At 37.3% G+C, this 15000-nt stretch overlaps 2 protein-coding genes across 5 annotated transcripts in view; both read right to left on the reverse strand.

The window, feature by feature from the left end:
- The window catches only part of LOC114522899, a 6647-nt gene extending 4278 nt beyond the window's left edge, over positions 1–2369 (reverse strand). The window contains exons 1-3 of the mRNA XM_028543677.1: positions 2179–2369; positions 1448–1529; positions 56–385 (exon numbers count right to left, since the gene is read on the reverse strand). Coding sequence (XP_028399478.1) covers positions 56–385; positions 1448–1514 — 397 coding nt within the window. The 5' untranslated portion in view covers positions 1515–1529; positions 2179–2369. The remainder of the gene's footprint in view (positions 1–55; positions 386–1447; positions 1530–2178) is intronic.
- A 1006-nt stretch (positions 2370–3375) lies between these two features.
- LOC114522885 overlaps positions 3376–15000 on the reverse strand; it is an 11992-nt gene continuing 367 nt past the window's right edge. Inside the window, exons 1-8 of one of the 4 annotated variants that reach the window (XM_028543661.1) lie at positions 11702–11783; positions 8809–8895; positions 7869–8252; positions 7087–7143; positions 6824–6965; positions 6308–6546; positions 5665–5862; positions 3376–5228 (exon numbers count right to left, since the gene is read on the reverse strand). In XM_028543661.1, coding sequence (XP_028399462.1) covers positions 4597–5228; positions 5665–5862; positions 6308–6546; positions 6824–6965; positions 7087–7143; positions 7869–8252; positions 8809–8890 — 1734 coding nt within the window. In that variant the 5' untranslated portion in view covers positions 8891–8895; positions 11702–11783 and the 3' untranslated portion in view covers positions 3376–4596. Of the gene's footprint in view, positions 5229–5664; positions 5863–6307; positions 6547–6823; positions 6966–7086; positions 7144–7868; positions 8253–8808; positions 8896–11701; positions 11784–15000 lie in introns of those variants that run through there. The other 3 variants (XM_028543662.1, XM_028543660.1, XM_028543663.1) reach the window with 3 other exon arrangements.

The following is a 15000-nucleotide window of genomic DNA, read 5'->3' on the forward strand; positions in this document are numbered from 1 at the left end:
AATAGATAGCTAGTCAGTAGATCGTCGTGCTGTTATTTCAGAATACCTTTACTACCTTTGTAGTCCACTGCACACAGCAGGAAAAAAAAATCTCCCAGTTCTCTGTTTACCACTTTTAAACAGTTCGTATTCGATATAAATGAAAAACATCTTGACATGGCTTTCCATTTCTTCATTTTTCTCAAGTTTTCATCACAGCCACCATAAGACAGAAGCTTCGAATGTTTGTAACCATGGCGCCATTCGCGATCATACCACAGTTGAACATGGCCAGAGTCAGCTTTGAAACATACAATTTCATTTTTACCTATAGCTTCGTCACGTAGAGAACACGGCGCTTTTCTGTCGACTCTTATCGTGCGTGTGCAATTTAATTGAGATGGAACTAATTAAATGAAAAATAACAAGGAAAAGTTAGTACCTACCCAAATAGCACAGACGGGCGATTGTTTACACTGTGATATGATAGGAAATAGGATAGGCCATATATTTTCGGTGGACTACGTACACGGTATCGTGTGATATATGTTGTTTGTAACAAATGATGATGGTATGTAATATCGTATAGTGGTGATGTTATGATGGTACGATGTACATGTGGTGGTGAGATATGGTATTGGCATTGTGATGATGATATGATATGGTAGGTTGGTAATATGTATGGTGATTAAATGATATTGATAAATTATTATATGCTGATGTGATTGTGTTAGGAGTAATGCATGCTGATTCGACTATGGTATGAGGGTGATATATAGCACAGTGGTACGGTACAGTATGGCGGTGATGTGATATGGTCATTATGGTGGTGACATGGTAACTCATGAAATACGGCAGTGCTGTGGTTTGGTGATTATTGTTTGTTGGTGGTTGTTTGTTGGTGATATATTCAGTGGTACTGGGAGGCGTTTAGGGGGGGAGAGGCGTAGAAACTTAAATTCTACAGGTACATACGAATTACTTGCAATTTCGTGGAAGAACACATTCTCAATAATATTACCGGTTAGTTTTAATGCAAAGATAGACATCATTATTAAATTGTGAATGTATGATACTATTACATTACAATGATGATAGCAAAGAGCACAGGGCTGCCTCATTTGCCCCAGTAAGCAAAGGGCAGTGGAAACTTCCCCCGTGTGTCCGGCGCCCCTGTGTTCAATGATGATAAGGTATAGTGTGGAGAGATACTAGAGAGGTTAGATACCCCGGTTTCGGTATACGGGTACGGGTTGCCATATTTTATTCGTTGGAATTTCTTGTTGTTTGCACGTTTCGTCATAAAAATCATGCTTGCTTCAAGAGGCTGAAGTCTACTGGAATTGAATTGTCCAGGTAATCTTCGAAAAATTTGAGAAACAAGGATGGAAATTCAGTGAACAAAATAAGGCTACCCGTACCCGTATAGCAGAACCGGGGTATCTTAACCTCTCTATAGTTTACTTACTGTCGGCTGCGAGGGAGTATTTTGTTGTGAAACTGAGGAGAATTGCAGCTGCCAGTGTCAAAAACATGTTTATTGAATTGCACTAAAATATATAAAATACAACTGAAACGTTGAATTCTAGGGTACGTTGGTATTGAATTAAGGACATGGGTAGTTTATACAACAACAAACTTTCTATGATTACCATAATTTTGAACCAAGAATACTACTGTATTTGTACCAGGAATACTCCTAAACATTGTGTCTCGTATATCGCATAATACATTTTAAAACGAGGTAAGAGACACGTTTTTGAAAGTCAACTATAAAAGGCCATTTAGACTACACGATAAGTTGTATGCAATTATGAATGCAACGAATGCAAAAGAGGGCCTATGCCACATCTTCATTTATATTGTTCAGGTTGGAATTTAAAGTGTCATGTTTGTACGTGTGTTCATACGTTCACATACGCCAGGATAAGAATCGTATACGACAAATCGCATAGTGTAAATAGGCCTTAAGCTTACATTGCAGCAAAAACACTATTTACTAAAGATGAAAATAGCTTGATTTCGATCAAATCTCCTAGCATTTCCTATGTATGTATTATAGACTTATTGCAATGTGTATTGATCTTTCTCGTAACAATTACTTTCGCGGTACATGAATTTTTGCAAAGGTTCGTTTCGGTGAACGGTTCGTAACGATTTGTGATGTAGCTCGGCATTCAGCTGAGACACATATCTTACCTTGAACCAACTGAAATGCAAATTCACTTTTCAGACCATCAGATGTTGAGATCCGCGTATATGAAACCTTAATCACACGCGGTTTTAGCAAAGAAACACCAAGGGATAATAATGGTCGACTTCCTTGTTCGACTGCTTTTAATAAGACTGGTTTGGAGCGGAGAGGCTTCTTGCCGTTTGTTGTCGCAAACGTTTTTCCTTCGTTTTGAGAATAACAGGTGAATCTCGTCTGAGTATATGGCGTCTATGTGACTTACCGCGCTTAACTTTTTAAGTACCTGACTTAATGCGTGCGTGGACGGCTCTCGAAGTGAACAATGACAGCTGTTTCGTGTTTTGCGATTCAATTTTTACGCCACGTTATGAATCTCAACAAGCAGCACGTTTATCGTGCCAGCGGCATCGATTGTAAGAACCGAGGAAAAGTAAACTAGCTGTTTGTATAATTTAAATTTCAATGTATAGTTTATTTCATATTTTTTAACATTCGGCAAAGTGGTTGAAGATCCCAATTTTTTTAATGCCATCCTGTCTAATTTTCTAATCTTCTTGCTAATCTTTAAAATACCGCTAGGGCGCTAATCCCACATTTATTTAGGAGCTGTTTACATTTTACCGGTTATTCCCTAGTTTCAACGAAGTATATAATGATTTTAAAGGAATTGAAATAAGTTTTTGCGGTACCATGGATGACAATTAATATGTTAAATAATATAATCATCTTATAGCTATTTTTAGGATGACGAATCATCTTCTAGCTATATTCATTTTAATACCATATAAAATATCGTTTAAATCGCCGTGAAAATTTCGAGAGATTTGTTTACGTTTGTGTAAATGTATTTGCTACAACATATTTGTTTTTCGAGGAATGACCTTTGTGATTATACTAAAACGATTCGCTTAAAGCTTGGTGAATGTTGTTGAAGACTTTGTTTCGCCTTCGTCTTGGAATCATTGTTAATTGTTTATGCTTTTATAATAAGAAGTTCTCGCGTGGTTTTTAGGAAAGAAACGACGGCATTGGGGCTTAGTAACCAGAACATGAGATTCTTAACCGAATTTCAGTCCAATTCCAAATTAAAAAGACGCTGATGGCGTCAGCAGCCGAAATATCGAGAATATCCGACGCGTTTCGACCAATCAGGAACGAGAATAGGCTAACAAAATAAAATAACAAAAAATAAGTACATCTGCTCTCCCGCAAGTTTATTTTTTAAAATCTACAGAGTTTCGAATTTACAGGATAAACTATTTACATTATAGCTGATGGGCTATCTCTGTCTGACCATAAAGCTAAGAAATACATGTTAACAATTCCATTTCGCAGTTCTGAACACCACTGAAAATGTCAGAATATTGTGCATCATATAGAAAAATTGTCTGAATTTTGTATTTATGTTTGCTACATTTTCTGCTAGATTTAAAATTATTTGCTCACAATAATTTCAACTTCAAACTATTGGCATACAATAAAGATCTTTTACACCATGCAAGGAGCCAAGGACTTTTAGCAAATGCACAAGCAACAGCATCGTCGCCATCTTGACTAAATCCCACGCAAGCCTTTCCATAACACGTCACGAATAGGTTTTTGTCACTGATATAGACTAAGACTAGACTGAAGCACGCATCTGCTATGAAATTATGAATATAAGTCGAAGGGGCCATGTTGAATAGAGGCCTACTTAGTGAATCTAATTTGATGTTGTTGTGCATGGGTATGTCTATACAAAGTTTTTTTTACCTTTTTAGTTGTCGCGGATAAAAAATGTTTTAAAGATAGTAATTCATCAATTCAAGCTACCCAGCAATTTTAAACATTCGAAAACTAATTTTTTTAACTGTACTTTACCAAATATGGTGTCTTATAGGAGAATATATTCGCCTTACAGCCTATATATATATACCTAATTTAAGAACGAAGACTAAGAGGTTTGACTTTAGTCCGGCAGAATTTGAGACGTAAATAAATCCTTCTTAGTAGAAAATATTTTGGCTTCGAGATGGACTCATTGGAATACAGTAGGATTCTATATCCAGCCTTGGTAAATATCAGTGGTTTTTCTTCAAATCAATGTTTGAAGTTATTACGTTGTTCACGCCACAGAATAACAGCGCTACAGCTAAGCCAAACATTGCGATCAGTTAAAGACTGCACTTGGGAAAAAATAGCAAGAACTGCCTCAAGTTTGCAAGAAAACCTCTCGAGGTTTCGATCTAAATGTCCTCATAACTCTCCCGACGAAGACTCTGTCTATGACGCACTCGAAGTTTTTTTTTAACTGAGGCAGTTCCTAAACCACATTTGATGGGATCTTTCGTCTGACCTCGTACTATAATAATTTCGCTATGCCAATGAATTATGTGCAGATGTGCGAAGTCCAAGTGTGCAGTTATTTATATACAATATTTCCTCTAAACATCAGTTGTTATTTCGTTTGTAGATGTCTGATGAATGAACGTTTCTCGTCCGTCCTCGCTTTTCATCCCCCGTAACTGAACATCGTATTTGTTGGTCATGCTCAACTCGCTTCCCGAGAGACTATTTTTACCCTCATCTCTTCGATTGACGGCTCCTTTTTCCATTTCACTGTCACTGACGTCACTTCGACTGATGTCACTCCCACCGACGTCACTTCCGCCAACGTAACTTTCTCTGACGTCACGTTCACCGACGTCACTTCCGTTTATGACATGCGTTTTCTCTCTCTCTTCATCCTTGGGGTGACTCCCCTTTCTCAAGTAACTTCTAGTGATGTAACCATCGCTCGCGACGTCACTTTCTCTCGTGACGTCGCTTTCGCTGTCGCGAGGTTCACGACTACCGCTGACGACATTTGCCTGGACGTTGCGCAAGAGCTCGACGGTTTCAACATCTCTGGACATCTCCCTTTCGTCGGCAGAACTTTGGACGTCTTCTCCAGGCCCTGCGCGGGTGATAAGCCCGGGGTAAGGAGGGAGGTCTTCGTTCTCCGGTATTTCGACGTAGTAGTCTTTCTTGCGTTTTGAGATTCCAGTAAGGGGGTACTTTTCAGGCGAGGCCATCACTGAAATGCATTGAAAATTAAATTAATACACAGGCTGTATTTAAAATTTAATATAACTTCAGGCAGGTCTGTTTAAAGCATATTATACGGCGCATAACAATGCAATTTTTAAACAACAAGTGGTTCACACTTGTCCTAAGAATCGGGGATCCATTGCATTATTTTCCGACAGACATTTGAAGGATTTTGCGACCAGTGACGACCTAAGACGAAGGGGATCCCAGGTTCTTTCGACACGTGTGAACCGCGTGTATTAGCCAATAAGAACGTCCAGTCAATTCCCAAGGGTGGAGGATTGCAAATTCCATTGCGATAACTTTTATTCGCAGATCATTCCGCGGTTCAATTCTTGTTGCACGACTTAAGAATGGTGAGAAATGAAGACCAAGAATAATTTCACATTGATAATCTGATATGTACTATGTACTTTTCTTACCATCACCGTAGGAGGGTGGCCCGTCTTCTTGTACGACATCGGGTGCGTATAATGATTGTATATCGTTATGTCTTCTGAAAAAGTATAGCAATGTCAGCCTTCTGGAATGACAGATCGCCAGGAAGGTCAAAGCAAGAAAGACTAAGCCACAGGCTGTCCCAATAACCACTCCTGTCACTTTCTGGGTCATGTTCGTCACTGAAATAAAATAAAATAACAATAAGGTTGGTCTATCCATAGGCGGCCCAAAATTAGCGGCCGAAAAATTTTTCGGCCGCCAATTTTGGGCCGCCTATGGTCTATCTTCAGTACATTTAATTTCGTATTGCAAAAACTAAGGGCGCTTTATAAAGGAAAGCGCCTTAAGCATCGGGGCCTGATTCCTCACTCTTCACACTTCACTTAAGCTTTGTAAATTCGTTTTAACACGTACAATGTTTGAACAAAATATGTAAAACAAATGTCGAACAATTCAAAATAAAGACTTTCCCGCCAAAACCGAGCAGTATGTATCTCATCAGGAAGACAGGAACCAATCAAAATGCTCTATTTTGTTTGATTTTGCACTTGGGCCGGCTGAGAAAACACAATATCGTAAAAGAAGTATACTTCATTAAGACCACACTAGATATAATATTATTACCAATAGGTGTCTGATAGACGCTATAGGACGCATTGAATCCTTTGTTATTTCCATTCACTCCGTCGCTGACGAACTTTACTTTAAGTTTATTATTTTTTGCGATGATCGCTTTGTTTATAAATCCATTACCATCACCACAGATTTTATAAAGTCGCGATGACCAAGACGTGAATCCGTCGTAGATCTCGATATTATCCTCACAAGAGCTCGTCTTTCCGTTTTTCTGAAGATCTATCCGTCTAAAACAAGAAAACTAAGATACAAATTACCATTTAAGAGACAAAACACAAGAAAAAAATAAAATAAAAATGATTTATTTATATCGGTTACGATAGCTGTGTTAGAATGTTTTTAAATGAATCATTTGTCAGGAAGCCAGAAGGAAGCCATTTATGTGACACAGAGCATTCTCGATTTTGCTTTCGAGTTCAAGGACTTGCTTCGTAAAAAGATCAACATCTTTCTCATATGAAATCTGTTCCTGAGTCGGGAGACTTACACATCTCTTTAACCAACCTGAAAATCAGTTCAACTCTTTGATTTTCTCGGAGTTCTATATTGTATGTATATTCGCGGTTATTCGGGTAGCTGCCAGGATAGTTCGGTGATTGTATACTACCACTTTCACCCCTTTTACGAAACGTTTTCTTTTGCACTAGAAGAAACAGCAAAATACCATCATTTTCTTCGCTAAGAGGCAATGAAAACGTTATTTGACTTGTCCATTTCGGAAGATGATGGTCAACACAAACGAAGTATAAATAGTATAGCGTAGTCGTTACCTGTTGGGCGGGCCGGGCCATCTCGGATAAAACTTATTCTGTGTAATGATTTATCTATAAGAGAAAACATACTCCGAAAATAAACATCTTGTAAACCCAAGATATGAGTTGTTAAACAACAAGACACAATATTCAAGGTGATATTTCGACTCTATTTCAAAGTCAATGACAATGACTTTGAAATAGAGTCGAAATATCACCTTGAATATTGTGTCTTGTTTTTTAACAACTCATATCTTGGGTTTACAAGATGTTTATTTTCGGAGTATGTTTTCTTTTATATTTCGCAAAACTGTCTGCTGGAAAAGGTTTTTATGATTTATCTATATCAAAATAGCTAATTATACTTTTACTAAACCACACAGGGACAGCGAAACAATTTTTTGATTGAAAAAGTCGAACATAGAAAATGAAAACATAGAAATTGTGTTATCACGGATCAATGAGTCCCTTCTTAAATCTCAATGGAGCGATTGAAGGTAAAACATTCCAAATCAAGCTCTTATTTGATTGGAAATAATGCGAAGGAATCACTATGAGACGATTGAGATCTTCCACGCACTCAATGAGTTTGTGTGTGAGTGAGCTTTTAGAATACAAACAAAACTATTAAGAATGCGGAAAGTCTACATATATGAATGGAAATTTCACACCTCAAGTCAAATTTTATCCCATAGTTTTTGTCTAAGGAGAAAGTCGTGGTCTTTGCACCCCTACCTCCCCCCCCCCTCTTTCCGGGATCAATGAGAACCTGAATTCAATATGATTATATTACTCACGATCATTTATATCAACGGCGAGGTACCAAAGGCGATCATATCTCCAGTGATGCTGTTTCTTCCAATGGTGTTTGCCTCTTTTCGACACAATCTTAAGGCATTTCGTCTTCGAATGCCATCCATAGATTGAGCATTTAGCTTTTTTGATTTTCTCACCCTTATTTGTCGCATTACATCCGTCAAAAACGTCAAAGTCTCGAGTGTCACAGAACGATGCTCCCGATAATCCGGAGGCAGCGTGGGTGTCAGTCGGAACGACTCGGACACTTCTAGTGGCCGATGTGAAACACCATGCTTCACGCTTACCCGATGCCAAAATTAAAGAAAGATTAGCATACAAACGGCGTCCTTCCACTGGGATATTCTTAGTGCAATTGATGTGCGCTGAAATAGAACGAAAGGTCAGTTGTACTGGATGGTCGAACAGCGAAGCGCTGTATGTTTTTGGCGCGAACAGTATGTTGTCATCAAACTTCTACCCAGAACGTTCAGTGGTATATGGTTATGATAAGGTATAATAATGTGCAGTATTGTGTAGCTAGGTTGCACTGCGATATCATGGTATAATGGTGTAAGATACTTTGTGTTATATGGTGCGATATGATGGTATGATATGATCTGGTATGGTCATGTGGATATTATAAGCTCTGGTATAGTATGGTGTGTTTAAAGTGGTGATATGTAGTATAGAAGGGAAAAGCGTATATATAGTATGGTGCGATATGTTATCTGAGGTAATAATGCCGGGTATGGTGTTGCATGTATTGTGCTGGTACCGATATGTTATAACAATAAGGAATAGTGTACCTATATATATACACTGTTGTGTGCTCTGGTGTGACGGAGAATGTTGTGTGGGTACATGATATGGTGTGCTGTAATAATATGCTTCGATATAGTGTGTCCGTGATAAGGTAACTGAGAAAACCACGTTACTTACAACTCTTTCTACGTAGACTGTGTGGATGTCCGTGTGCTAAACCAATGAGCAGGATTGCTACGATCAGAAGTTTCAAAAACATATTCTCTAAGAAAGTAGAGGAATTGAATTATTCATATTAAGTATCGTACCTTTCAAACTGATACTGATAAGCTTTAGAGGCGAATGTAAACTGTTTCAATACAACTGACTCGATGGTATAGGCTTTGTATAATTATAGAAAAACTTAAATACATCAAATCCTTCAAAATATCGGTAATTCAATGCCCAAAGAGAACGATCGCGTGTAAAAAAATCTTGGCCATCGTTTACATGGAATGCGACGCGTTTGTAATGCATTTTTTCTTTTGAATTTCGAATTTTTTTCCCTAAAAATACTCAAGTGCACGTCCACCCACCATAATCAAAGGAGGCTATGATGTCAAACATCTTAATGAGATTTGCATTCAAAAACGAAAATTTGACTCATTAAAGCCCATCAACTAAAAAACATCACCGTAGACGGTGGACAATTTTTTTCTCACTTGGGCATATATGGGACCCAGATGTCCTAGCTGAGACATTCCAATGTGCTAACATCTTGATTAGCAATGATTGATAGTGTCCAGCTTACAAATTATAGATTCGTTTCCCCATGCGCGCAAATCTGTCTTGAAATGCGGGGGGTGGGGGGAGGATCAAGATGACCTGAATGGACCAAGTTGTAGCGAAAGTTGTCCTAACAAAACGTAGGGGGGGGGGTAAGGGGGTAAGGGGGTATCCCCTCCCCACCCCAGGATTTGCGCGCTAACTTGCGTTTCCCTTAGCACATGCAATTAATGTCATTGCGACCTAAAATGACGCCATATAGCTGCAAATTGTTTGCGGAATAGGCTTGCGGTCAGAAATCGCGCAAGGAATCTTTCGGAACGGAAATCGGCACGCAAGGCCATGGCATACGAACGTTTCCCATATTCGCTGTTTGACTTGCAGTAAACAATATATAGAAACCGAGAAAGGGGGAGGAAGTATAATTCACCGCTTGAAGAAGGATGTTAATAATGCAGGTATAGCTAGATCATTAACAAAATGGAAAGCGTCTACATTATTAATTGGGTACTGAATTGATTAAGCAAGATCGATTTCAAACAAGACAAGAAAAAACAAAGGAAACGCTATTTTACCGAAGACAAGAGCTTTTTTTTTCCCTGTCGCTTTTTTATTTTTTTACACCCGTGCAGGACATGTAAGAACGTAAACCTTTTAACTTTTTGGCGTGCCGTAAAGCCTGTTTTCCACTAGGCGGAATTTTGCGCGCAGAGCGGAATTTTTCTTTGTTTTTCTCACATTAGTTCGGCATGAAAATTCCGCTTCGCGCACAAAATTCCGCCTAGTGGAAAGCAGGCCTAAAGTCAAAACAAACAATTTCAACTTACTTATAAGGCAGAACATGAAAATACGGATATTCCCTCTCCCTATAATTATCGCCATATTGACTACATCACAGTGTATAAATAATAACTTTAAACAACTATATTCATGAAAGCGTGCATGTGGAATTAGATTTTGTGGTAATGTGGTGTTTTTTACCGATTGCGTTGATCGAAGAAGGATTTAATTTTTTTTATACGTTAAAAAAACTCAATAATTACGTAAATCAGGCTATATATAAAGACAACGCCTATATTCAATTTCATTGTGTGGGTAAAATTGGCAGAAATCTAAAAAAATATGCTAGATGCATGTTTCAAGAAAGCTTCGAAAATGGCTTTTCCATGCATCAAATTCGTTTCAAATCTCGGTTTGTGTTCCAATGTAAAAACTGGGCGGCATGCAGCCAGTAAAATCCTGGCTGTATCATGCATGCTATAATGCATGCGATAATGCACATGTTTTGCAAATGGTTTTGGGCTGTGTATATATAGCGCTCATAACGAAAACGTTGGCGGAATTTTATTTTCGCTACGCGAGAATAAAATAGATTGGTGAGAAAAAGGCTTGTATCAGTCTTCTCATGCAGACGTTAATTGTCTCGCAGAGAAAACATGGCGGCTGATAACAATGTCTCCAGTCTGCGACATATAGTCACAACATGGCTTATTAATAAAACATTAGAGCTGCGTCATTAGAGCTGAAATAGTTACTTATATAGTTCATTAGGTGCTTCAGGATTTATGTACATGCATAGTTTCTACGTAGCAGGCAAAAATTTCTATTAATAAGACGGACGAGATATATACGTCCATCTTCTTATTTACTATGGTAAACTTCACCAGTACAACATGTCAGCTCGAACTATGTAAATAAAGGGTCGTCTCTTCAGGTAATTTTACAAAACCTCTGAGAGTAGTACACTGAACTGGGAGAAAACTGAAATACGCAAAGAATTAAACGATTCTTGCATCAATGTCACAGAGAAAAGTGGTCTAAAATTAAAAGCTATAAACTCGGGATTTCAACATGCACTCAAATTATAGACCTGTTGAAACTGGTCTACATCACAATTCACAATGTATATACTGTAAAAGATGACGAAAGAGCTTGTAATTATTGCCACATGATTAGGGTCAGCTATGAGCGTCTGTTGTATAGCTCCATCTAACGCAAAGTAATAACTGGAAGTTTGCTATTTGTTTTTAGGTTCAAATCTGAAAGGTTCACTCCTGATGAAATAACTCACTTGCTTTCGCCTTCACAAATTGTACTTGTATATACGTCGTCTCAATAATAGACATACGAGACCTTAAAATAGCTATCAATAAGTGCTCATGCTTTGATGTTTCACAATTCGACTGCTTAACATACCCGTGACACTGCTACTGGATATATTTAATTTCAGTGTGTAGGCACGTACCTAGTCCTAGGCTATGCTCTATACTACTTCAGACATAAATATCATCGTAATATTCTTTACCTTGTGCGCGTATATTCCGAGCGTTTACATCGACGAAATGCGACCCTTACGGACTCGAGGTGTATTTTGGAATCACATTGATTGGCCTTTTTAAATTGCGTCCAAAGTTCACACTGCAAGCGCCATGTGGCGCTTTACGACTTCGACGTGCGTGTATATACTACACGAATATTGTGCTTACATTTACAAGCAAGGAAAAGCATCGATCGAAAGTTCGAAACAGCTGCGCTTGTAAATAAAACTTCGAGAATCCATTCAAACACAACCGCTTGAGTATTTCTATAACGTACGCTGATGTCATCAACTCAGTTTTCAAAACAAAACACTCTTCCATATTTTGACAACGCGAGAAAATATCGTTATAGTTAACGACAGCATGCTAACGTAAACATAAGTGCAGAATAGATTAGCGAATACATTTTAGTTCAAACAAACAAATTATTAGGCTAGAGTTAGGCAATTAAATTTTTTCTTTTTGTTTATTATGTTGGAAGTATATTTTCTTGGCTAGGCCATGCAGGGCTTATATTCATAATTAAGGCTACGATTGCCGCTATATTGACTATTGTGTCTATGTCGCCATATATGCATGCAGTATATCTCTTTGTGGCGTCTATTACAAAATTTGAGCAACGCAGAATATATATTTAGAGATACGCGTGCATCAAACGGCTAAAACCTTTATAATATAAGCTGATGGCGATGCCATTTTACTCAAATCGTATTAAATAAGTCCGGCCTTGTTGCAATGTCCATGCATGGTTGCCGCTGGCATTTCACAGTTTTGAACGAAAGGAAAACTCTTAATTTTATTTACGAAATATCTGCTCAAACAGGATGTGAATCCCTGACATCGTAATATTGTTAGATTGTGCCAACTTCGATTAATATTTTTCTGTGCGTGCATGCACGTATAGCTACGCATCAAAACAAAACATTAAGGACTGAACATTTTTATGTTTATCATCGTCCTTCATCAACTAACATCTTAAAAACGTTCTTTAAATATACATATAGGGTTTATTAAAATGCTGTCGTTTTGTAAGGGTTTCTGCATGTTTATTATATGAACAAATTATAAATATAAGGAAACGACATGCAATTTTTAGTAACTCAAAAACAAATATGTATTTGAGGCACACATTTAACAATAACAATGTTCAGTAAAATGCGCTTATAGTTAAAGTCTCTTGATATAACTAATTTTACGTGTGTTTAAATCCAATTTTTCTCGGTGGCGTAAAACTCTATACAACACTCATGTTCATATAATAAAAATATATCATAGACATGCACGACCGTGTTCTGTAGCACAACTTCACGAAATGCAGTATTATTTATGTCGATGATATCACAGTTAATGGAGGTTATATGTATGGTTTATGTACTTATAATTGACTCAAAAAATTAAAAGCATGCATTATACGTGCATGCAAGCGAGTTTTTAATTGGATATATAGCAATACAATTTAGCAATACCTATAGCGTTATCCTATTACGTTCTAGGCTAGTTCATTTCACTCGCAAGAGATCGATTACACGGAAAGCCTTCGGCAATTTTAGCTATGCGTTGCAGGAGTTCCCAAATACTCCCTCGTAATACATTCCTACATCCTCGCACGTATTTTGAATCGACTTATAGACATAATAAAACAAACATTTCGATATAGACGATAATATACCCACGTGTATTTGTTTTCGTATCTGCATTTACGATAAAATATCGATAATACATTCATTTAACTAATTATAAATTCATATAGAACGTTTGTAGCTAAATGTGTCACGCGATGCAAAGTTCGGTATTACCATTAATTCAAATCGGGTAGTTTTTGAAAACGCGCTTTGCTGCCGTTAGTTACTGTTTGGAATTACACGTTGATTCGAACTGAAGTCAAAGATAGTTAGTATGGGGAAATATAGTAGACAGCTGGTATGAAAAAATAGAGGGAAATGCTCTGGTTAAAACACATCAGGGCATCATGCATGCATGTGTATATTTTGAGATAAGAATTACGATATTATATATATATGAAGTGGACGAAAAAATCTATAAGACTATATTGACGAATATAAAAAATCATGCACTCTAGTATTTCCAAGGCCATATATCTTTTCACAAAATCGTGTGTATACATATGTAGCCAATATTGTTCACGCACTATATATAAGTATAGTGAGTACATGCATATAAAAAACTGTAATCTCTGACTCTCGGCAGACTGCTGTTCCCTTCCAACAGAAACACTATAGGCTATGCCATTCACCAGCATTCGAGTATTTATATCTTTAAAAAACACCAATGCTTTACAACCGACAGTCATGTATAATTTTAAATTGATACCACTTTTTTTCAACTTAAGTTAACTTACAAATCACTTTAATTAAAACATGGGAAACTGCATGATAAACATGATTCCCTTCTTTCCTGCTTGTGTTGCAACTTTACGGATGTATTGGTATAATTAGTTTATCTTTTTAAAACGGTATAGGCATGCACGTAATTATTATATAAAGACAACTGCCATGTTTGGTTCGCAAGGCTAAAATACAGTACAGCGCTATATATAAACTATATATACACAAACCATAAAACAGATAGCTACATATATATTCGTATATTTATAATATAAAATATATCGCGGAAAAGAATTTCCCTCGCAATGACAATGTGTCATCAATTGTTTCAGCTGTCCTTTACGGACTCGAAAGACATGTAGGCAGTTCTATGCCTATGGTCAAACGATTCTGTTTTTTATCTTGCTGATTTTCGATACTGGCATCTTTACTGATTTCCATGAGTCGTATGCGAGCAATTGCACGACTTGTTGTTCCTCTCGTCTCGTTTTTGACGTTTATGTTTTTAAAACTTATACACAAATATATCATTGTCGTAGCATATATATATATATATTGATCAATTTCAACATGCATAGCTATATGATCTGAAAATGGATTTTTTTAACTAACCCAATTTTTACCTTATGAATTTCAAAACGAAGTTTCTCAAAGCGAGACAAATAATTTACAGTTCATCAGAGCCAGAGCCCAGAGGCGTTCATACAACTGTGTTGGTTTTACACTACGAATTTCATGAAATTAAAGTTAAAGAATAATATACTTCAGAAAAATCCACGCCTCTGCAATATAAGTTGTACATATAGCGAAATACGACTAACCCATGTATGTTAAACTGTTCAAAACTGCAAAACAGCAGGCTATCGAAAAGATATGTACGCAACACGTATACCACGCTATATATACCATTGTTATGACATTGAATTTGCGCGGTTATTTGC

Source organism: Dendronephthya gigantea, unplaced genomic scaffold (assembly GCF_004324835.1).
Source record: "Dendronephthya gigantea isolate DGI-Jeju-01 unplaced genomic scaffold, DenGig_1.0 000024F, whole genome shotgun sequence".
NCBI lineage: Eukaryota > Metazoa > Cnidaria > Anthozoa > Malacalcyonacea > Nephtheidae > Dendronephthya > Dendronephthya gigantea.